This window comes from Podarcis filfolensis (assembly GCF_964270895.1).
Source record: "Podarcis filfolensis genome assembly, chromosome: 10".
Classification (NCBI taxonomy): domain Eukaryota; kingdom Metazoa; phylum Chordata; class Lepidosauria; order Squamata; family Lacertidae; genus Podarcis; species Podarcis filfolensis.
The window spans coordinates 41,554,525-41,578,415 of NC_139612.1; the positions used below are offsets into that span (position 1 = coordinate 41,554,525).

Consider the following 23,891-nt stretch of genomic DNA (forward strand, 5'->3'; position numbering starts at 1 on the left):
TCAATTTTGGGGGGGGACTGGTGAGACCCACTGGATATATATATATATATATATATATATATATATATCCACCCTACCCCAATACTTTCAAATGCAGACATTTATTCACCTTAAAAAACCAATAAGCAACCTATCTACGATCTAATATAGTAATATATTATTTATCTACAGCCTAATATCATAAACCTTAAACATAATTACTGGAAAAAATTTCTTCTTAAAAACCTCTGCTTTTTAAAGATAGCAGTACAATTTTATCTACAACATTTTCTGTGATATTAACTGTGAACTTTTTAACCGTGACATTAACTGTTAGGCTCATTATTAATCAAATTGCTGCAATGATTGCAATAGAAGTAAGTAAAGCCTTAACAACCATTCACCAAGCGTGAAATCTTCCAGCCAACCCTTTCTGTTCATTTTACTTATTATTATTAGGAAGTCTGAAAAGGAAGATCAGTTTTCACAGATGGAACCCTCAAAATTTACCTGGTGGCTTACCAAAAATAATTGGGGGAAAGGAGAAACATTGAGGATTAAGAAATATACCTAAATCCAAACTTGTTTCATTGAGATTGGGAAGATTAAGACTAAGCAGTGGTTCGATGGCCATCTGTCATGGGATGCTTTAGTTGAGATTCTTACATAGCAGAGGGTTGGACTAGATGACCCTCAAGATCCCTTCCAACTCTACAATTTTATGATTCTATGATTCCTTGAGTATCTCCAGCACATCTCTCCCTCTCAGGCACTCATCAGCAGGGTGTTCACAGTCTGCCTGCTCTCAGCAACTAAAGGCAGAGAAACCACCACCACCTGCCAAACTGAAATCGAAAGAGAACACTGAGTGAATTATTCTCAGGGATATGGTGCCCCTTTCTGGAAATCTGGGGTATTATTCTGAGTAAGAAGTGATGCTTTTGCACAAGTGCTGGCAGAACTCCACAGTAGGAAGAAAGTTATTTGGAGTTCATTTCTGTCACAAGGCATGAAGAATTCTGACCTTGAAATCGAAGAACTGAATGTTTTAATCCTATTTGCAATCATGGCACACTTGAGCAAATAGGCAAGATATAAATAATTGTAAATAAATAAAATAATTTTAACAGGCTTACCTTGTCAACCACCCTCCCCTCCACATCGATACCCTTCTGGAGGTCTGGCTAGATCAGACAGAACAGATCCCCATTGCAGCAGAAAGATTCCAGTTTACAAAGTTTTTAAAAAGAAAAGATGTGCCTTTTAAAAATTTAATACACAGAAAAACAACATCAAATTGGTGCCTCTTCATTTTGGGAAGAAAACTTTAATTCATAACCTAAGAGGCTGAAGAGATGCTCAGCCAGCTAAGTACAGTTCTCTAAAGTTGAAGTGTTCAAAGGACAGATTACTTAACCTTCTGAAGAGCTGACAAGCTTCTACAGTATTGGGTAGTCACCAGAGAAATCAACTGCTCTCATGTGTCACAATTTTATTTTGGAAAAGCAGGAGGTTCCCTCCATCTGCAGGATGTACTATACAGTTTATCCCTTCTTCTCACCTGTCTCTGATGAAGGTGTGAAACAACAGGCTCTAAGAGCTGCAAATAGGTGACATACAAAAGTTCTGTGATTAGGATGCCCTGCAAACGGATTTAACTGGTTTAAATAACTCCCATCTGAAGCAGCTATTTGATATAGATAAAACAGATATCTGTAAGGATGCACATGGTTTTTTCCGCTCCCAGGGGAAATAGTAGCTCAGTGACGCAATATAGATCAGAAAAATGGCACATGAGGAAATAGGCTAACCGCAACACTATGGTCTTGATTTCTCCCTCCTTCCAAGGGCTACTTTGATTCCCCCACCCCAATATTTCACAAAAATGCTGGAGATCCTGATCATGAATGTCCTACATCAGATCTAGTTTTGTCCCAAGTGACAAATCTTTAAGGGAGTTTGAGTTTCCTTAGGCAGAATTCAGCTGCAGATCTAAGCTGCATTAGCTGTCCTTTGTGCATGTCTAGTTACTTCCAGGATGGTGGTTGCCATGTGTCTTCAGCAATCAAAATGGTGACATATGTGTGGTCTGAGCATACCTTTCTCACTGGACCTCTAGTCAAAAATAAGCACAGACTGGAGAGACTTTGGAAGCAAAATGTATGTATTCAAATTTCTATAAAAACCCAACATTTCCTTATTTTAATTAATACTATCATTTTAATTAATATTATCATCTCTATCCATTCCATTTGCCAGCTGACCCATATAAATGACATCATGGCCATGGGGGTTCAGTATTTTGAAGGAAAAAAATGATTCTACTTGCAATTAAAATTAATCCACAGAGGTTTTACCCCAAGGTCTGAAAGGCTAGACTGTTCCTTTCTGATTCATACAGATAATGATGAGCTAGCTAAGCCTAGGAATAAAGAATCTCTATTTTTCTTTCACTTGCCATGACATCTTTAAAAACATAATTTCTGAAAAAGGGATTTTCCACTTGTTCTTCCAATGCTAATCCAAAACTCTCATCTGTGGTGTTATATAATGTATTGCTTTCAGGATCTAAACACTGTTTTCAACATTTAACATAATTCAGTTTCCAAAAAGATGTTTGTACATCTTCCCTGCTATTCCACCCAAAGCTTTCACAAATGCAAAAACATTCAATTTTTTTGTTATTGTGATAATTACACCTCACAAAAACAGGTTATTGGAAAACAAATCTTTCTGCTTACGCCATTTATATTATATTCCCGGTATTCTAAATGATACTATTAATTCCAAAGCTGCATAAGCCATAATGTTATTTTAAAGCATATGCTACAAAACGTTGTTTTTTTGATCCTCTATTAATGTAGAATGGATCCCTGCAGGATATCCTCTATTTTCACACTGTAGTAACACATTTGATATGGATTTCTTAAAAAAAAGGTAAAGGAGGGAGTGTTTTTAAAATAAGGGCCCACGTACATATGTCACTATTAGTAAGACAATTATTCTCACAGTGTAATCTTTTATTTCTTCCCCTAATAATAATAATACTTAATTGGGAATTATATGAGTTAATTCCATTGGACGAAAAGTCTGTGGCACTTTGTGATGGCAACAGAGGAGAAAATTTGTGTCTGTAAATCATGTGTATTCTAAACAATGGATATTTTTTCAGGTTGAATGAACAATCCAGAGATTTTGAATGGTATTTCCTCATCCTCCTCAAGTCATTCTGATCAGAGGCATGTGGTCAATTCTTTTGTAGGGGAACAGTTAGGGCCAGAGGCGCCAGCTTGGAAGGCCAATGGGGGGACGTTGTGTGGGTAAGCCTCGTGCCTCCCTCCCTAAGGTGGGCAGAAGCTTCCTGGGCTTTGAGAAGGAAGCACCAGGGCTCTGAAAGCATGCTGGAGTCCTCCTTCCTCCTTCCTAAAGCCAGGTGGGCTTTGGGAAGGTAGTGGGAGGGCTCTTGGACCCTTTGGATTATTGCACCTCACTCCCTAAGCCAGGCACAAGCTTCCCGGGCTTTGAGAAGACCAGCCTGGTCCCCCTGGTCCACTGACCACATGCCACTGATTCTGATCAAAATCTTATGATCTTGAGGCCAAACTAGAAATGATCAGAACTTCTGAGATGCTGTTTTTAAAAAGTAAAAGCAACTCCATACCCTGAATTATGGTCGTGGTATTGGGGAAGGAAATTCCCTCACCGTGCTCTTTTCTAGATGCAAGATGTCCTCCAGAGTTGCATATAGCAGTATGTAGAAAAAATTAATCAGAAAATCAAAACTGGGAAAGCAGGAAGTAGGGTTAGCCCCCAATTGTCTAGTGCTGCTGCCTTAACTTAACCCCTCTCCCAGAAGTTGATCTATTTCATTTAACCAGATTACAGACCTCCCAAAGTCATGTGTCCCTATTTTCCAAGGACGTCCCTGATTTACAGAAGCTGTCCTGGTTTCTGATTTGATCCCAGAATGTGCCACTTTTGCTTAGGATGTCCCTATTTTCATTGGAGAAATGTTGGAGGATATGAAGTTATCTGACCCCAGAGCCGTCTGAAGGCAATCCTGTATAGGGAAGTTTTGCTTAATGTTTAATGTTTTATTATGTTTTTATATATGCTGGAAGCTGCCCAGAGTGAGTTGGGCAACCCAGTAAGATGTGTGGAGTATAAATAGTAAAATTATCATTATGGAATGGGACGTCCCTATTTTCATCGGAGAAATGCTGGAGAGTATGTTAGAGTCAGGAGCTCTGTTTTGGGCAGGGATCAGATATACTCAGAAGTTCCTAGCTGCTTCTGAGTGTTTCTATTTCCTGCTGAAAGTAGAACAGGGAAAAGTGCCAAAGTGAAGCCATGGCTGCAAAAAACAAAACAAAACAATCAGAAGCACATGCCCTACCTCTCCGTTACAGCCCTGGCTACCTGTCAAAGTAGCCTGCAATGGGTAAGCCACTTTCAGCTCTGGCCTTCTGGCCAAAATCAGTTCCCCACCCCTGCTTGAATATCTACAACAGTCACAGGCCTGCAACCAACTGCTGCAATAACTGGAACAGAGACAACAAAGAAAACACTGCACTGAAAACTTTTAAATAAGACAGAAGGTCGAACAAAGAAAGATGCAAAGGAAATGTCTTAAAGGTATATGCTTTTCAACTTCTGTTTTCAAGTTTGCTCAGCTAATACAGAATTGGATAGCAAAAGAGGACATTTTAAGTAAAATTGCAAAAATGCCTGCTAGTTTCTCAAAAGTTGGTCATGCAAATGTTTCCCATTGTTACGAGGTCCAGGATATTATTTCTGGAGAAACAGCAGCACTACCACAATAGTTATTATCACTACTTTTACAAAGAAGTATGTATACTTTATCAGGCACAGGACCAATAGTTGGCTGGTGTTAACTGTAGCCCAGATTGAAAAGTAGGAACAAAAGGAGCAGGTAATCTCTAGTCCAACCCATTACTACTGAGATACTTCACATTTTCTAGAAGGGTAAAATGCAAGATTAACATTGGAGTTCAGAAATCAGACACCTAATACTTAATCAAACATGGAAGCAGAATTTATTTATTTTCATTGGAAATATTTGTCAACTTGCTTTTGATGCCTAAATGTAAGGGCACATCTGTCAAGAACAATTTTTGTTTTATGTCTTCTCCTATCAGTGTTCTAGAAACATTATCTAATCTGCTTAACGTTTTCTTTTCTTGTTTATGTCCAAATTGATAGTTTTATTGTGCAGGATACTTGGGGAAACAACCACAACTAGAGTTCATTCTCCTTTTGAAAAGAGTAATCGCTGCATTTCAGTAAATTTCAACAGGATTTAAATTTGCACTAAAGTCAAAATAAAAAAAGTATTTAGCACTGAACAAGCTGGTTTTAAAGGTTAAAGTACAATTTTGTGCTACAAAAAAAACTATACAATGTTTGAAAGAAAATGAATGTTCTTAAGTCTTATAGAATTTTGTACTTGTTATTCAAAACTTCTATTAATTAAAACAGTAACATCCACTGATGCAATTTCTACATGCAGCTCCTTCAAGAAACACTCAAGATTTCGGGCGAAGGTTAAAGAAATAAAGTCAGTGAATTAAATACCCACTTTAACTTGTCAATAACATCTTACGAGTTAAGCAATTTAGCAAATAGTCAGACTGAGGTTATGATATGTACCCAGTTTATACATATAAGCACAATGGTAAAATAAAATGCCAGTTACATGATGCTAGAATGTTTGATACTTTGTTAGAAGAACACCAGATCCACCTAGTGGAATGTTCCTTTACTGCACTGATTTTATGCCAATTTGTAAACACTGATTACAAAATAAAGTTGGTTTTAGATAGTAATACTTATCGCTGTGCTCTACTGTACCTGGGTGAAGCCTGAAGAATTAGTAATCTGTTCTACACAATTACACTAAGGCATTCTTAATAGATTAGATAATATAATCCAGATTATATTATGCCTCAATCATAGAAAAAGAGAAAGCAAGGAGCACCACAAAGCAGAAAAGCAGTTACATTTAGGAAGAGAAACATACATGGTTTAGATAAATGGGTTTAGCTATAAATGAAAAGGCAAGTTCTTGCCTTCCCCCCAAAGAGACACTGGCTGTTCAAATCATTTCCCAATGCAATCTAATGGAAACTCATTTCAGAACCAAACGTAACAATGGGTTAATTTAGCTAAGAAAAGAAATCCTTTGTCAAGATTTGTCTTCTAAGATAAAGATTTCAACACCAGTCCACCTCAAGCTGATATCACAGCTCTAATTACCTCAGGGACAATGCTTATGGTTTAATACCGAATAGATTCTAGTAAGCTTGACTCCCAAGCTTTTCTCCATTTCAACAGCATGGGGAGCCATTTTTTGTGGCTGTTATAAAACAACCGAGAGTCAGAAACTTTTGCAGACATACTGCAAATTGCTCAGAGATCTACCAGGAAATCTAAATCTACATACCTTCTGCCTAGCCCAGGAACAGGAGCTCAGCTGAGGTGACTGGTTGGCAACTCCATACACCTGTCTTTTCCTTTCAAGATCTATTTCATCTGGGATGCTGATCAGTAAAGGCTCTGACATGGCCATTTTGTTGTTGTTGTTTAATGCAAGGGAATGGTAGATGGGGGCTGTCTGTCTTTACCTGACTCAGTAGTGGGGAAGGGAGTTTGATGTTGCTGGGGCACTGGCTCTGCCACTTCCTAATCACTCAGGTTCCCTGGACTTTTGAGGGGGCCTGCTACTAGGACCCACAGGTACTCTATAGAACAAGTCACTGGATGCTGCTGCACTCAGTGTATTCCTGTGGCTGCCCTCCTTGTGTGCCCTTCCACCCCCCTTGGCAACAACATATTCCCCTTCCTTGCCTCAAGGAGGACTGTGTGTGCTCTGTTCAGCCCCCCTGCTATGAGCTATGCAGGTGCTGTGTAAACCCCCTACACCCTAGAAAGCAGTTCCTGCCTGGAAGACCAGGGGACTTTCTGGAATAGTACGGAAGATGGTGCAAAGGGCTGCAGTAGTATGGGGGGATCAGAAAACACTGTGTGCCTCACTTTGCCAGAGTATAAGTGCTTTCCATTAGTGTACTGCAATGCCAGTACACTATAGGTAGAAGGTAACTTATTTTATTTTTGAAAGGGTTGAGGATAAAATTTACTTCAAAACAACAGCTATCATAATGAAAAAGAAAGTTGTCTTCCAAACTAAACATTACTTTAATATTGTTGAATCAGCTGGAAGCTGTCATCTATTCTCTTTTATATGCTTGAGTGCGAATATCTGTGTTGGGAGTTGTACATTAACAGTTGTATATGCACAGAACACATACCCTCCATCTGTTTAGCTGCTCTGTGTCATTTCTTTCAACCCATAACTGTTTCCAATGCATTTTATTAAACTGAATCCAAACATTTAGCACGGACAGGCCATGCTTTGGACATAATGGATTTATATAGGAGTTTGGACTGTAGCCTGGTGCTCTGTTTTGGACTACAACTTCCATTGGCCTTAGCCAACGGGCCAATGGCCATGAATGACGGGAGATACAGTTTAACAACATCTGGAAAGCACAAGGTTGGTGAAAGTGACCATACTAGATTCCCAAGCAATAGTTTCCCTTCTAATTCAGTGTTTTGGAATGTTGTATGGGGCACTTCTGAGGGTTGTTATTTGCTCTTTTAACAGCACTCCAGCTGGTAGAGAAGGTTAAGCTAACTGCATAGATTGGTGTCAAATAATGCCTACTAGAGCAGTGAGCTAACACACTGGAACACTGACAAGACTATAGTTGGTTTCTAGAGTGATCTAGCTACTAAAATTATTTCTGATGATTGCTCAGTGTCCCAGTGCTTAGCCAGTCGCTGGCACAAATGACACTGTGGACTACTGTCTTTCAGTTATTACCGTGAGCAAGCCGTTGATTCCAGACTTCCATAGTGAGCATTTAATATTCAGTGGGGAAGAGGTTGCTAATTCAGTATATTTGCTGTGCCTAACCTTCCGAACATAATGCAGATATGGCTAAGCCTTTTTTTGGGCCTGAGGGCCATGTTCACCCTTGGCCAACCCTCCAGGGGCCACATGAAAGTATTAGGTGAGGCAAAAGTGGGTGTGGCTACTACACTCTCAAACAAAGGTCGATACTTGCCTCATCTTCAGTATATATTTAAAGAACAATGATAACCACTTTAAACAACCATGGCCTTCCCCCAAAGAATTTTGGAAATCGGAGTTCATGAAGGATTCGGAGACTCCTATTCCTCTCAGAGTCACATTTCTCAAAGTGGTTTAACAATCAATCCCTCTTCAAAGGGAACTCTGGGAATTGTAGCTCTGTAAGGGAATAGGAGTCTCCTAACAGCTCTCAGCGCCCTTAACAAACCACAGTTCCCAGGATTCTTAGGGGAAGGCTACTATTTTTTAATGTGGTATCATACCTCTTTAAATGTATGGTACAGATAGGGCCATGCACACACCTCTCCCCTTAGCTGATCTGTACTGATTAGCTGAGGAGGGAGGGTTATCTGTCACTTTCCACCCATCAAATGATCAACCTGATATCCAGAGAAACAGCAATTTGCACCTCCATTAGGTCACTGGGCCCTGTCTACCCCAGCCCTGTGTTAAATGAGGCTTACTCCCAGGTAGAGTGCAAAGTCGTGAAGCCATAACTTAACATGTTTTTATTTCAGTAATGTGGATTTGTGTTGGTGTGGTTTTGCAAATAAGACACCAATGGCAGTTTCTGAGATCTTTCAGGCAACACAGATTTCTTACTCTGTCATTTTTGTTGCAAGGCACAATTCCTCCCTTGTGAAACTTTTAGGAATATTTTAATTCATATTTTGCTTCAGAAAAATGCTGTATTTTATGTAATTTATATAAAGCTTAATACATGAAAAACCTAGGGGCTAAAGGGAGTGGGGGAGATCAAAGAACTGAATAAAGGCATAGCTTATCTATCTTATTGCCAAGGGGGGGAGACCTCCTCAACTCTGCAAAAACTGAAGGGAATAAACATACATTATTTAAGACTACTGGAGAATGAGATATAATAACTAGAATTAATGAGAATAAATTACAGCAACTGACTGTAAATAATAATGAAAACTTCCCCCACCAAAGCAGGAACTTTTCAAACTGAGGAACCGTCATGGACATGGCTGAAGTTGCCAAGCTTACCTATCAAAAATGGGACTACATAGAAGCACAGGTGTAACTTTTTCCACTTACTGGGGCTCTTAAGTCTGATTCTGCATTTCTGACAACTCAAAGAGAGAAGAGAAATGTGACTCATCTCTCATCCACCAGTCTGACTCCAATTAGGTTGACAAAAATGTTTCTGATGAAAGGGGGAGGGGATCAACTCTTACTTCAGACCCGTTTAGGTACTCTTGCACTGTAGCCCAAATCAGCTAAATATATTTCAGTGGTATATAAATATTAATACATACACAGAGGTGGGTGTACATGCAATGGCCCCAACTAGAACAAATAGAGTACATAAACCAACTTCTAAGAGGATTTCAACACAGGTTTGTCGAAGCGTCAGTACTCTGCCTTCTTCAAGGACTGGGAAGCAGTAAAGAAAAATAGCATAGGGAACTAAAAAGAGGATGGTTTTTGTGCATTACACTTTCTCTCCCAAAGTTAAAGAGTTCTGCCAATCTAAGAAGATTAAATTTGTGTTGAAGCGGAACCCCTCCTTTCCAGGCTTTGACCTAAAAAGCAGCCAACATGTAGCTATTTATAATTAAAAAATGTGAATTTCCTGATAGACAGGCTGCATGTAAGGTGGGGAGGCTTCCTGGATTGTCAACGGAGCAGAGTGTAATAGTTTTGCTGTGTTTGCATCATGAGACAGGGGACTGCAAGAGAAAAGAAGTATCTTTCAAATATCTGAAAGGCCGCCTTCTTCACTGCTGACCCTGGGGTGTTAAGATTGGCAGAGAAGGCTCTTTTGGTAGTTCCACCACCCTCAGCAATGTGGTGAATGGCAGCCCAGGACAGGGTTTTTTCTGAGGCTTCTCCTGAATTGTGCCACTCCCTCCCCACAGACAAGCATCTAGAAGCTTTGTTGTACAGTTTTGGGAGGATGCTGAAGAAGCACCTCTTTACCAAGGCCCTTGACTGTATTTTGTTTTGTGGGATCCACCTCTTTTGCTGAAATTATACTGCTCTGTTGGGGCTGGAACAATTTTATTTCTTTTAATCCTTGTAACTTTTCCATCCATTTGTATAATTCTATATCATATTGCTGTGACCCTGGGACTTTATGGTGAATGGTGGGTATGAAATCTTATAAATAAAGCAATAAAATATAGACGCAGGCTCTGATAGTATGGGGGTCAAGGAGAATGGCATAATAGGTCAGTGAGTTATTGATGGCATGTCCACTGAGGGATTGTTCAGAAATTATTGGATACCTTTTATGTTTTATTCAACTCAGCCCTAATAGTACTGCTTCCTATATCAGTGTAATAAAAAGGGGTGAGTCTATCTTCCCTTTCCTTCACTCTGCGCTGCCAACAGAAGGAAGTGGCCGTAGTGCAGGGTGATGAGAAGAACCTCTTCATCCTGCTTTCCTCTAGCAATAGCAGCAGGATCTTGAGACCGGGGTGAATTTTTTTGGGGGGGATGAAGATGGGGAAATTTGGGAGAATGTGTGGGTGGCAGCAGCAAAGGAAAGCACGTGAAGGCTTGCCGGCCGGCCTGGATCATTCACCCGACTTCATAGAATCATAGAATAGAATCATAGAGTTGGAAGAGACCACAAGGGCCATCGAGTCCAACCCCCTGCCAAGCAGGAAACACCATCAGAGCACACCTGACATGTGGTTGTCAAGCATCTGCTTAAAGACCTCCAAAGAAGGAGACTCCACCACACTCCTTGGCAGCAAATTCCACTGTCGAACAGCTCTTACTGTCAGGAAGTTCTTCCTAATGTTTAGGTGGAATCTTCTTTCTTGTAGTTTGGATCCATTGCTCCGTGTCCGCTTCTCTGGAGCAGCAGAAAACAACCTTTCTCCCTCCTCTATGTGACATCCTTTTATATATTTGAACATGGCTCTCATATCACCCCTTAACCTCCTCTTCTCCAGGCTAAACATGCCCAGCTCCCTTAGCCGTTCCTCATAAGGCATCGTTTCCAGGCCTTTGACCATTTTGGTTGCCCTCCTCTGGACACGTTCCAGTTTGTCAGTGTCCTTCTTGAACTGTGGTGCCCAGAACTGGACACAGTACTCCAGGTGAGGTCTGACCAGAGCAAAATACAGTGGCACTATTACTTCCCTTGATCTAGATGCTATACTCCTATTGATGCAGCCCAGAATTGCATTGGCTTTTTTAGCTGCCGCATCACACTGTTGGCTCATGTCAAGTTTGTGGTCAACCAAGACTCCTTTTCACATGTAGTGCTCTCAAGCCAGGTGTCACCTATCTTGTATTTGCGCCTCTGATTTTTTTTTGCCCAAGTGCAATACTTTACATTTCTCCCTGTTAAAATTCATTTTGTTTGTTTTGGCCCAGTTCTCTAATCTGTCAAACTCGTTTTGAAGTGTGATCCTGTCCTCTGGGGTGTTAGCCACCCCTCCCAGTTTGGTGTCATCTGCAAATTTGATCAGGATGCCCTTGAGTCCATCATCCAAGTCGTTGATAAAGATGTTGAATAAGACCGGGCCCAAGACAGAACCTGTGGCACCCCAGTAGTCACTCTTCTCCAGGATGAAGAGGAACCATTGATGAGCACCCTTTGGGTTCGGTCAGTCAGCCAGATACAAATCCACTGAGTGGTAGCATAGTCAAGACCGCATTTTACCAGCTTCTTTACAAGAATATCATGGGGCACCTTGTCAAATGCCTTGCTGAAATCAAGGTAGGCTACATCCACTGCGTTCCCTTCATCTACCAGGCTTGTAATTCTGTCAAAAAATGAGATCAGGTTAGTCTGACATGACTTATTTTTCAGAAATCCATGCTGACTATTGGTGATCACAGCATTCCTTTCTAGGTGCTCACAGAATCTTCCCTGGTATTGATGTCAGACTGACTGGGCGGTAATTATTTGGGTCCTCTCTTTCCCCCTTTTTGAAAATAGGGACAACATTTGCCCTCCTCCAGTCTGCCGGGACTTCGCCTGTTCTCCAGGAATTCTCAAAGATGACTGCCAGTGGTTCTGAAATCACACCTGCCAGTTCTTTTAATACTCTTGGATGCAGTTCATCTGGCCCTGGAGACTTGAATACATCTAGACTAGCCAAGTATTCTTGTACTATCTCCTTAGTTATTCTGGGCTGTGTTTCCTCTGCTGAATCATTTGCTCCAAATTCTTCAGGTCGGGCATTGTTTTCTTTATCGGAGAAGACTGAGGCAAAGAAGGCATTGAGGAGTTCAGCCCTTTCTGTGTCCCCTCTTTGCATTTCACCATCTTCTCCTCTGAGTGACCCCACTGTTTCTTTGTTCTTCCTTTTGCTACGAACATACCCATAAAAGCCTTTTTTGTTGCTTTTAACCTCTCTAGCAAGCCTGAGTTCATTCTGTGCTTTAGCTTTTCTGACTTTGTGTCTACACGTGCTGGCTATTTGTTTGAATTCCTCTTTGGTGGTTTCCCCCCTTTTCCATTTTTTGTACACATCCTTTTTTAATCTTAACTCAGTTAAAAGTTCTTTAGATAGCCACCCTGGCTTCTTTAGGCACCTTCCATGTTTCCGTCTCATTGGTATTGCCTGAAGTTGTGCTTTTACTATCTCCCTCTTAACAAACTCCCAGCCATCATGAACTCCCTTTCCTTTTAGTATTACTGTCCATGGGATCTCACCCAGCACTTCCCTAAGTTTTATGAAGTCGGCTTTCTTAAAGTCAAGAAATTGAGTCCTAGTATGCTTGGCTGCTCCTTTCCGCTGTATAGTAAACTTCAGAAGAGCATGATCACTCGCGCCTAATGATCCTTCCACTTCTACCCCACTAACCAGGTCATCAACATTGGTTAGGACTTCCTGCCCACGCATCTGGGCCACCCACTCATTCAGATCCCAGCTTTCCCTTGGCCTGTTGTGTGTGTGTGCAATCAGGCAGGCAGGCAGGCAGGCAGGTGGCAGTGGCAACATGAGGAGCATAGGAAAGCCTGCCTGGGCTAGCTGCTTTCCCACTTGTGCCACCGCCTGCCTGCTTTCATCGCTTGAGTAATAAAAAGAAATTGTTATTTAGGGGAATTGAATTTAATTCTAAATTATATTCTGGAAACGTGGGAGATTTCAAGGGGTCAAAAAACAAAGGATGTACCGTGCTATATTAGAAGCAACAAAACTTGTTTTGATGAATTGGAAGAGCCGCAAAAAGATTCCATTGAGCACATGGATTGATAATATGGACAGATTAGCTACATATGAACGAATTGCATGTTGTTGCAAAATAAGAATGGATAAATATGAAGAAATATGGAATGAATATTTAAGTGATAAGGCAGATAGTGGTGGGAAGTAGGGGGAGGAGAGAGGGGTGGGAAAATATTGTTAAAAAAGGTGTAGTTATAGGTATATCCGTGTATTCAAATCTGAATTGTCAGATTGTGTTATTTGCAGTATAGGGCTGGGCTGCAACATTGCAACTGCAGGCTTTTAGTGTCTGCCAATTTATTTGTTTTTTTCTTAACTAAACACTCTGACCCTGCTTATTCTGCTTGACTTCCTTGCTAACCCCCTGTCTCCTTTGCCAGTTCTCTACCTCACCCACCTACTGTGGCTTTTTCCACCCCCTTACTATCTCCCCACAGTTCCTTCCACCTTCATGCTACTGTGCACCTCCCCACATCCTTTAAGCAGCTTGCTTGGGCTGGGCTGGCAATCCTCACACTGCAATTGGCAAGGTCACCTATTGGTGGTCATGCAAACTTAGAGCATTGTGACATTTTGCATTCTTATGTATATAGGAAGAAAGTCAGAGCCTAAATGTATGAAATATATCTCATTTAAGGTTATGTCAATCAACAAGAACATGAAAGGTGAACTAAAATTATGTGAAAATGTTTGTTATTTAGGTCTGGAAGAAAATCTTCACATTATATCCCCCCATTGTTCTTTAACGGTAAAGGGTTAAAAAGATAAAGCGCAGATACTTTATTCAGAGCTGCTCAAATATACTGTAGGCAGTGGTTGCCTAGGGCAACAAACCATTTAGAGACTATTTATTTTATCAGTTTATTGTATGATGGATTGTAGGCTGTAAAGGGAGGCTTTTTTTTAGCTTATGTAGAGGCAGTAGAAACTCTACATTCGCCCTGAGTCTGATTCTGTATTTCCCCCATAGGAACACCCCATGCTGAACCCTTGAAGGGAGCTTGCTCTCTAAATAGCAAGATTTATGATAATGAATTAGGCAGTATGTCAGGTCAATTTGTTGTTGAACAATGGAACATTCCATCAGGACATTTCCAGGAAAGTATTATCTGTTTGGGATAATTGGGACAGTTTGTGTAACAAGATACATACCTCACATAATAGGTGCATAATTTCTATTGCCATAGCCACAGCATGATAGAATAAGGGCAGCATTCTTCAAGTGGAACACAATAGGCACCCAAAATACTCAACTTTGATTGTCACAGCTTACAATTGCTGCCAATCAGCAGGTTCAGCAACCAAGTGCAATTTTTCAGAATGTAATGGTGTTCAGGAAGGAGAGGGGGAAATTACTTGCTTAAAAAAACAGAGGGGGTGGAATATCCACATGAAAGTAGGTTGCACAGTTATAAAAAAAATACCTGCATCTTCTTCAAGAAAAAAGAATAGGAAGATTTAGCACACACACTTAAAGCAGAAAAAGGAGCCATGCCAAATGTTTGCATGGTCCATCTGTTCAAGTAGTCAGATGCTTCAGAGGAAGTGTGAGACCAAAGGACAATTTATGGATAAAGAGATTAATAGAGATTCATTTCCTCTGGTACAAGAGCTTTAGATACATTGAGGACGGCTTGCATCCCCTGACCATGGCTACGAGTTTATGCTGGATTTTCATGACTTTAACTCTTCATCTTAAACCACTCCTTGCTTTTTAACATCATCCCATGGTAATGTATTTATTTCACAGGTAGTACAGAACTGCAAATTACAATTTGCCTGGTTACATGGGTCCCTATGATCCATTGTCTCCTGTTTTGAGCTTGAATTTTTTTTTAAAGGTGCATTCAGCACTGAGTAAACCTAAAAGATCCATGCTTGAATGACTGAGCCAGTTCTTTCAGTTGCTTGAAGGATCCTGCTTTACAAATCACTGATTATATATTGTTTTTACACCTGATACCTCATAATTGTCTGAGTCACTGCAATTATCTGTGCTAATTTAGTTCTGTATAATTTCATTCTCTTCCATTTGCCTTCTTTTCCATGCCCTGAGACTGGGTCACTTGAAATACGCATATTTCACTGTTGATTATTTCCTTATACAGGGCGAGTCTTTTAAAAGAGGCCCCGTGGAAGATGTGTACTCTGTATCCATGGGGCCTCTTTTAAAAGACTCACCCTGTATTTGCAGCTTAGGAGGAACCAGCTAAGGGCCAGGGGTGCCAACCTGAATGAAATATTGTGGGAGCCCAGGTAAGCCGCTCCCTGCATAATTGATCACAGGACATGGTGCATGCACACTATTTGAATGGTAATGCCCATCAACTTTGTGGGTGCCTGGCCCATCAAATATTTGATTATGACGCCAAAGCCCACACAGCCCCTAGGAGTTGGCTCCTATGCTAAGGGCTCACCCACACTTGTATTTGGTCTGTGACTTCTAGGCACGGGTCTGAGAGGTTTTCCTTTTCTCCTGCTGCTTTCCCTGGGAAAACCTGCTGTTTAGTGCTGAATTGGAACAAATGTCAACTGGGCTTTCTGCAAATTGACGTTTGTTCTCATTCAGTGGTAAACGAATAAAATAGAAACCAAAAAAGTCACGGAACAAATGGAACAAAATTATGTGACAAAGCAAAGTGTGGATGAGCTCCCACTAATGCAGTTTGTCCCAAAGTTCCTTGTTCTTATGAAGGTTAACTTGGAAGTAAGTCTCCAGACAAGCTTATTTCCAAATCAGCGTGCACAAGATTGCAGCTTGGCAGAATTATTGGCATCCATCAGAATCTTTCACAGATCATCATGTCTCAGCAGCTTAGCTGCTGAAGCAAGGCTCAAAAAAATAAATGACTGATTTTTATTTTTGAGTGTGCACCAGCAAAGCTTTTCTGCAAGGTACACGCTTTGCTTCCCTTCAACTTTTCTCTAGCCTTACGGTATAGTGAACAGCATTCATTTTTTACTGAAGAAACTTCCCCCACCCACTTTCCTTTGACTCTGAGTCCTGCTGAAACCTAAAATGAAGTGGGAGGAAATGACAGTGCAGAAGATTTGGAAAAACTACCACAGCTTACACTGAATTCCTGCCTTCAGTTAGAAACAGTGCAGTCTGTTTTGGAAAGAACTAGGAATAAAGGAAAATGTAACAAATGGACTATCACAAACCACAAGATAATAATGTGTATTGAAAGCTCAAGAGTTAAGCATGGTCTAAGATGCCAGTCCAAAAATGTACTAAATTTCCACTTTTCATTAATTTGACACATTCTTGCAACAGCAAACATGATTAGTTTTACACAGTACATCTGGGAGGCAACAGCAATAATAACCCAAAATAATACCTACTCCATACACATCAACTAAGAATATGCAAGGATTGATGAATGGAAAGTTCCATGCTGCAAATGTGGACAGGAAACAACAGCAGAAGAAACAAATGGCAACTGCAAAAAATATAAAAAATATTGCAGTGTGGAGCTGCTCCTGTTCACTGTTCCAGTTAAGTCAGCCGTGCCCTCCTCCACAACACACCATTCAATACCCCTGCCCACCCGATTTTTCATTTCCCAAAATGGCTAGTCAGCATCCCATGGCTACAGAGCATGCTCAGTCCTCATTGAGCTGTTTAGGGTTGTTGTTGATGTTCTTGTCAATTTCAGGTTTTCCTAAGCATGTTGGTGCCTATCTCTTGAATGTCTATGGTGCCACTTAGGATAAAAAGATACAAGTGAGACACTAAAAAAAGGAAAACTAGGGTACTGGTGGAATGGAATGTAGTGTCTGGAATCCTGAAAAGAAGCACTGTACACTGTAACATTTAAGGATTCCGGACTCTCCATTCCATTCTACTACCTCCGTTTTCCTTTTTTAACCTCCAATTGTCAGTATGCTGTGTCCAAATGGGGATATGTTAAATTAACATGTCATTGTTTGAATTACCTATTCAGTCAATGATATTGTTCATTCTATCCTTTTTATAGGGTTTCTTCTCTCTGCAGTAGCCTTTGAAAATATGCCTCACTCCATATATGGAATGGCACACGCTAAAGCATGTTATACTCATGGTATACTCACTGCAGATGGGGTTCGTCAACCTGGGAAGGTAGCCCATCTAGAAGGAAAACTCTGATCCTAAACCTTTGCACTTTTCCACCCAGTATGAAAAGACACAGAACATGGACAAATGTGATCTTTGTGAAATCAGTTATCAATTCTTTAGATTACTGCAGATTAATACGATCACACAGGCACTGACAAAGCATTACGGAGATGAGGGGAAAGATAGGGGAAATTACTATATGTCATTCAGTTTGCATCAGCTGGTGAGGGAAAGCAAAACTAGACATTTAGGATTTGTCTTTTCAAATATGTCTATAACAGCTTTATCAAAATGAATTTCATATAATGCACCATTTATCTATTCTAGAAACTATAAAGAAAATCCATATAATTGAAGCTCAGCTTCTTCAAGAAAATAGAGATAGCACACTTAGTTCCTTAGCAACATAATGAAATGTAATTTCAAGTGCTCTGCATATGTGTTTGAACAATCAACTTGCCCTCTATCATCCACAACAGTCAGTTGCATTGCAGCATTTTGATTCTGCTTATTATATGCATGATAATGGAAATAATATAAGCTCTAAAGTCCATTATAGAATGTTGCAAATTATCCCCATATAAGTATGTGTGCCCACAGCCACACCCACATGGTTGAATACTCTCTACTACAACCAAGGACTGCTCATTGGTGGTGCTCACTTCTCCAGCAACTACCAGTATCAAATTTTCTCGCAAATAAATACAGTTGAAGGGGACAACAGAAGGAGATTAACTGAGAATGAAAGGGAAGAAAAAAGAAGGCCTATAAATCCGTGGATGGCAGACAGATAGAAAATATCACCCTCCTGCTGACAAGTGTTCATCACTCTCTGGCTGCAATGTAAGCAATTCAATGGCTCTTCCTTTAAGTTATGATACTGTTGTTTCAAGAGGCTCTAAAGCACCAAAATAGAATAGCTGAATGAAACAAATTAAACTTTTAAATAAAAAGAGCAACAAAAGTTCAGGGCTTGGAAGAGTCTTTAGTGTTTTTAAAAGGGATTAATGGGCAAGGGGGAAGAAAATATATAGCCTGTTTGACACCATGCTGCTGTGACTTTGGCTTAATTATTACTTTGGTGTATGAAGGAATTGCTGTTGAAAGTTTTTAACAAATTTCACATGGTGAAAGCAAAAGTCTGTTCCTACCCTAAGCATAGCTTCCGTTGTGCTCCAAAATCTAAGTCAAGGATCCAGTGCACAAGCATAATTCCTCTAGGTACGAACAGGTAACACGCCCCTTCTCCTTTGTCTATTTTGAAGCACTGGAGGGCTGATATGTATTTAGCTTCGTTTGGCACTTGAGCCACAGAAAGCATCCATTTCTCATCCAGCCATCTAGTAATTTCCTTTCCCCTCTCTCTGCTCTAGCACTCTTTCTCCTCTTCTACTCTAGGCAAAAATGGAGAAGGAAACTTGCTCTACTCCAGCTGCCAGTCAAATTGCTCATGGAGACTGAAAGCAGGGTAATGGACAGAGTAAATGGGTCCCCAAAATCTCTTTTGCTTGCTCACTGGCTGATACTGAATAATAATCAGTACTGCTGTTACTGATCAACAGAAAAACTGAGAGTTCAGACCTCTCCCTATCCTCATTTCTCAAATGGATGAGCAAGGAAAAATTATACCTTCTGTGGAGGTATAAACATTTCCTTCAAATGCAGAATGGGTATTATGTGACACCTGTAACACTGCTGCTTCCATAGATCAAAGTGGCTGAATGGACATATATGGGGGAAGGTGATCTCACAGGTAACTCGTCCCAAGTTGTGAAGAGCTTTATATACTAATATTGATACCCTGAACTTAGCCCAGTAGCAATCAGCAACTGAGTGCAGTCGTTATATGTTGGCAGGGCCTCACTCCTGTCAGTAATTGTGCTGTAGCATTCTGCACTAACTGTAGCTTTTGAATGAAGGGCAAGGGAAGCCCCACATAGAATACACTGCAGTAATCTAGACTTGAAGTAAATAAAATATACTGTACAGTATGATTCTGACTGGCATATATGATAAGCCAAGTAATATTAAGAAGGTGCTTCTTCACACAGAACATATGCCAGTGATGACCACCAAACTGGATGGCTTAAAAAGAGGATTAGACAAATTCATGGAGGAGAAGGCTATCAATGGCTAGTAGCCCCAATGACTATGTTCCACCTCCACTGCCATAGTTATTATGCCTCTGATTACCATTTGCTGGGAATCGCAGGTGGGCAGAGTAGTGCTGCGCTCATGTCCTGCATGTGGGTTTCCCACAGGTATCTGGTTGGCCACTGTGAGAACAGGATGCTGGACTAAATGCAGCTGGTCTGATGCAGCCAGCCCTTCTCATGTTCTGAATATCAGATGATTAAACATACAAGATTCAAACGCCTAAAATAATTGGAGGAAGAGGAAGTGGTGAAAAAGTACACAGGGATAGTTCTAGATTGTAACGTAACACTGAAATATGTTATTTAAAAAGAAGGGAAAAAAAGAAATATGTAATATTATGGAAAAACTAAATTTTCAAATAAAGGGGGGGACCTTATATTGCTCACCCACTTACACCAGCTAGTCCCATTGTTTTCCATTCTATTTATTAAATTCCCAATGGCATTCATTCATTCTTCATTTCCTACCCTTCACCCAAAGGTCCCAGGGTGGGTTACAGGATTAAAAACAATTAAAAACAACTTACAACCATAAAAATATATCCACCCCAGAGCTTTGACGCTGGGACAATTCTGAACTGACTGGCAACCGCAGGCCAAACTTCCACAGATACATGTTTTGATAAAATACAACAAAGGTCAGAAAGCAATGGTTTCAAAAATGTGAGGGTGCTACAGCACCCTGCAATGCACACAATCACGGCATTTGCTAATCAGTGCCTTAAAGCACTTAGCATGATTCTCACACAACTCTCTTGAAGAATATCCCATGAATTGGATCAACCCCAGCTTCTTGCACAAATAATTATATGGACAACTACATTGGATTAAATGTGAACGGCTGATTTTGAATCAATGGTTTAGATGTATTAATCTAAAAATAACTCTCAATGCTACCCTGCATAAATTTACACAGGAAGCAATTGAAAAGGGACTGCAAAACAATACATTAATGTAGAATTGAACAATAGCAGCTGAAGCATTTGTTTTTCTCTCAGGCTTCTTTCTTTTACTCATAGTGTTGGAGAAACCATGTTGTTAGGAGCAGTTTGGGGGTGGGATAACAAAAACAGATCTGTGACAGCTTTTTCCTAGTCCTCTGATTTGAAAAGGTGTCATCTCTCTCAGGACCTTGTGACACAAAATGCAACAGTCAGCACTTCAGTAACGGGAGAGGAATCAAGTGAACATAAACTTAGCAGATGGAAGCTGTACGCCAACTCCCTCGGCCAATAAAACAAGATGAGCGCCGCAACCCCAGAGTTGTCCGCGACTGGACCTAATGGTTAGGGGTCCCTTTACCTTACCACTAACAAGACAAAATGCATGTCAGCCTGTGAAGATGTTCAAATAAACATTTTGTCACTATGAATTTTTTCTGCTGGCCTTGAGGGAAGACATTTGTTATGCTAGCACATTTCTGCTTCAGTCTCACTGATACTACTTTCCAAACTCCCTTTCAAACCCCAGGCTGACATTTGACCCTACAGTTACTGACCAACAGCAAAGGAAAAGTGTTGGATACAGAAATGAATGTTATAGACAAAATATTTTTACAAACTAAACTTTGTACAGATTTTATATGAACCACAAAGCAAAATATGACCTTTATTAACGAACCCAGAGAGTAGGAACAGTTATTTTTACACAATATGAATACTGAGATTTGTGAACTTAAATAGTGTCTGTGTGGTTGTGAAATTAGTGATTTTATAATTTTAAAAAACTATAAAGGGAAAGATAGGATCACATGTTGAGAATAATACTTTATGAACATTCTGAAATTTATGAGGCATTGGGGGGGAATAAGTAGACACACTGTTCAAGACAGCACAGTCAACTATTCAGACTAGTGGAAGATCTGGTTTATGATTAAGATTATGCAATAACTTTGCACCTGAAGGACCAGGTGCACAGCCTGGGAGTCATTTTGGACTCACAGCTGTCCATGGAATCACAGGTTAATTCTGTGTCCAGGGTGGCTGTCTACGAGCTCCATCTGGCATGCCACCTGAGACCCTACCTGCCTGAACTGTTTTACCAGAGTGGTACATGTGCTGGTTATCTCCCACTTGGACTACTGCAATGCGCTCTATGTGGGGCTACCTTTGAAGGTGACCCGGAAAATACAACTAATCCAGACTGTGGCAGCTGGACTGGTGACTGGGAGCAGCTGCCGAGACCATATAACACCGGTCCTGAAAGATCTACATTGGCTCCCAGTACGTTTCCAAGCACAATTCAAAGTGTTGGTGCTTACCTTTAAAGCTCTAAACAGCCTCGGCCCATTATCCCTTTAGAAGTGTCTCCACCCCCATTGTTCAGCCTGGACCCTGAGATCCAGCACTGAGGGCCATCTGGCGGTTCCCACACTGCAAGAAGCGAAGCTACAGGGAACCAGGCATAGGCCTTTCTTGGTAGTGGTGCCCACTCTATGGAATGCCCTCCCATCAGATGTTAAGAAGATGAGTAATTATTTAACATTTGGGAAACATCTGAAGGCATCCCTGTACAGGGAAGCTTTTTAAGGTTTCATGTTTTACTATGTTTTTATATATGCTGGAAGCCGCCCAGAGAGGCTGGGGCAACCCAGTCAGATGGGCGGGGTACAAATAAAAAAATATTATTATAGCTTTCTTTTTCTTTCTTAAATTGGCAGCAAGAAACTCTTAGATAAATAGGCTCCAAAATTTCTCTACAGTAATGTGCTTGCCGGAGGCCAACAATATGCTGCATACAAGAACTACACCACAGAAGAATCTTGAGCATGTCAGAAGAAGCAGGTCTAAACATCAGATATCAATACTGATCACCCCAAACAAACACGTTAGTAGGTGCTTTATGCTTTTTTACAATTTATTTTCATTTGACCATTTTTTAAGGATTAAAACTCGTGGTTTTTTTAAAGGTAAAAATATATTGACTTACATTAATTAATTCAATATCCCAGATTTTTTTCACAAGGTCCATCGACGTATAGCCATTTATCAGAAAGGGTTTGATGTAATCACCCAGTTCCAGGGAATCTAGCCACTCTGCTACAGAGGTGGGGCTGTAGCCATCGTTGCCTATTTGTTTCATCTGAAACATAAAAACGCCCCACAAAAAAAGTTCAGTTTTTGTTATTATGTATGGACGTGTGTGAGTAGGAGAAGAAATAAGGGATACCAAAGGACCTTTCCACAGACTAATTTCTGCATAATGAAAACACTATAGTTCTCTGGATTAAATTCTTAGGTCAGACCATTTGAGCTTTTAAACTTCTTTATTGACATCTGGCAGTGTACTTTTATGAATGGTTTCTTGTTTTAACGATTTCCACAGTATTGGAGAACGTCTGTGGTAAAACAGTGCAATAAAAAAATGGATGACCAATGTAGCCTTGAGCTGTCTGCCAATTTCTCTCTCACACACAACCAAAGGGGATAGCCTAGAACAGGATACCCCCCCCCCTTTTGTGAGTTCTGTGAGAAGAAATGACATATTCTCAGAGTCAAGAGGACTTAAACTGCCAGTTTTCGTCTCCAGGGCCCTTATTTATAAAGAGAAACACATGCAGAAAACCATAAAGACAGGGATTCTGGCCATTCAGATTAATCTTAATCATCTTTAAGAAAAGCAATTAATTGAGGAAAACTTATTTTAAGTTGGAAATAAATTTTTAAAAGAGAAATTATCTTATGGCTTCCATAAACTATTCTCCTGGGTTGTTGGTATAAATCAACTGGTTGAGAAAACGGGTATTTTCTAGAAACTCACTGAAATTGCCCTATGGATAAGCTTCAGACTGTTGGAAAATATGGTTCTCATAGTTTGAACTGTGTTTTAATATAAATATGATAAGAGAGCCTGTTCATGCCCTCCCCACAGCTGCCATCTTCATCACTTCAAATACATGTAGTTGGATCACCTGAAGGAAGATCTCTATAGACATCTCTAGGTTAAATAGGTAGAAAGGGTACACAGTGAAATGGATGGAAACAGGAAAACAACTTTTTTTCCCCAGTGTCAGGACTCAGAAATTTTCTGAAGTAAGTATCAGGAATAACAGGGCTGGGCAAGTGGAATACACAAATAGATTAGGATCAGGAACAGTATTTAAACTGGCATAATTCAATTATTTTCAATGATGTAAGGGGGAGAAAAGAGAAAAGTGTAATATAGGAAAGAAGAAATGTGTGATGTTATTTTATGAAGATGAAGATTCAGAGAACTACAAGAGTTACACATTGATGCATGCTATGAATAAATATTTTGCAGAGATATATTTTTGCAGAAGAAATCAGTGCTGCTTTTAAAAGAAAGTGGTTTCTTCCTTCCTCTTT

General features: G+C 40.3%; 1 protein-coding gene and 1 long non-coding RNA gene across 16 annotated transcripts in view; one reads left to right on the forward strand and one right to left on the reverse strand.

Moving 5' to 3' along the window:
- ANKS1B (ankyrin repeat and sterile alpha motif domain containing 1B) overlaps positions 1-23,891 on the reverse strand; it is a 330,248-nt gene that overhangs the window by 114,071 nt on the left and 192,286 nt on the right. For all 14 annotated transcript variants that reach the window (XM_083573571.1, XM_083573577.1, XM_083573576.1 and 11 more), the window contains one exon: positions 22,495-22,647. In XM_083573571.1, the coding sequence (XP_083429697.1) occupies positions 22,495-22,647 (153 nt within the window). The remainder of the gene's footprint in view (positions 1-22,494; positions 22,648-23,891) is intronic.
- The window catches only part of LOC310743397, a 40,452-nt gene continuing 20,887 nt past the window's right edge, over positions 4,327-23,891 (forward strand). The window contains exons 1-2 of one of the 2 annotated variants that reach the window (XR_014538997.1): positions 4,327-4,614; positions 22,268-22,392. This is a non-coding gene — a long non-coding RNA (uncharacterized lncRNA). Of the gene's footprint in view, positions 4,615-18,039; positions 18,254-22,267; positions 22,393-23,891 lie in introns of those variants that run through there. The other variant, XR_014538998.1, reaches the window with a different exon arrangement.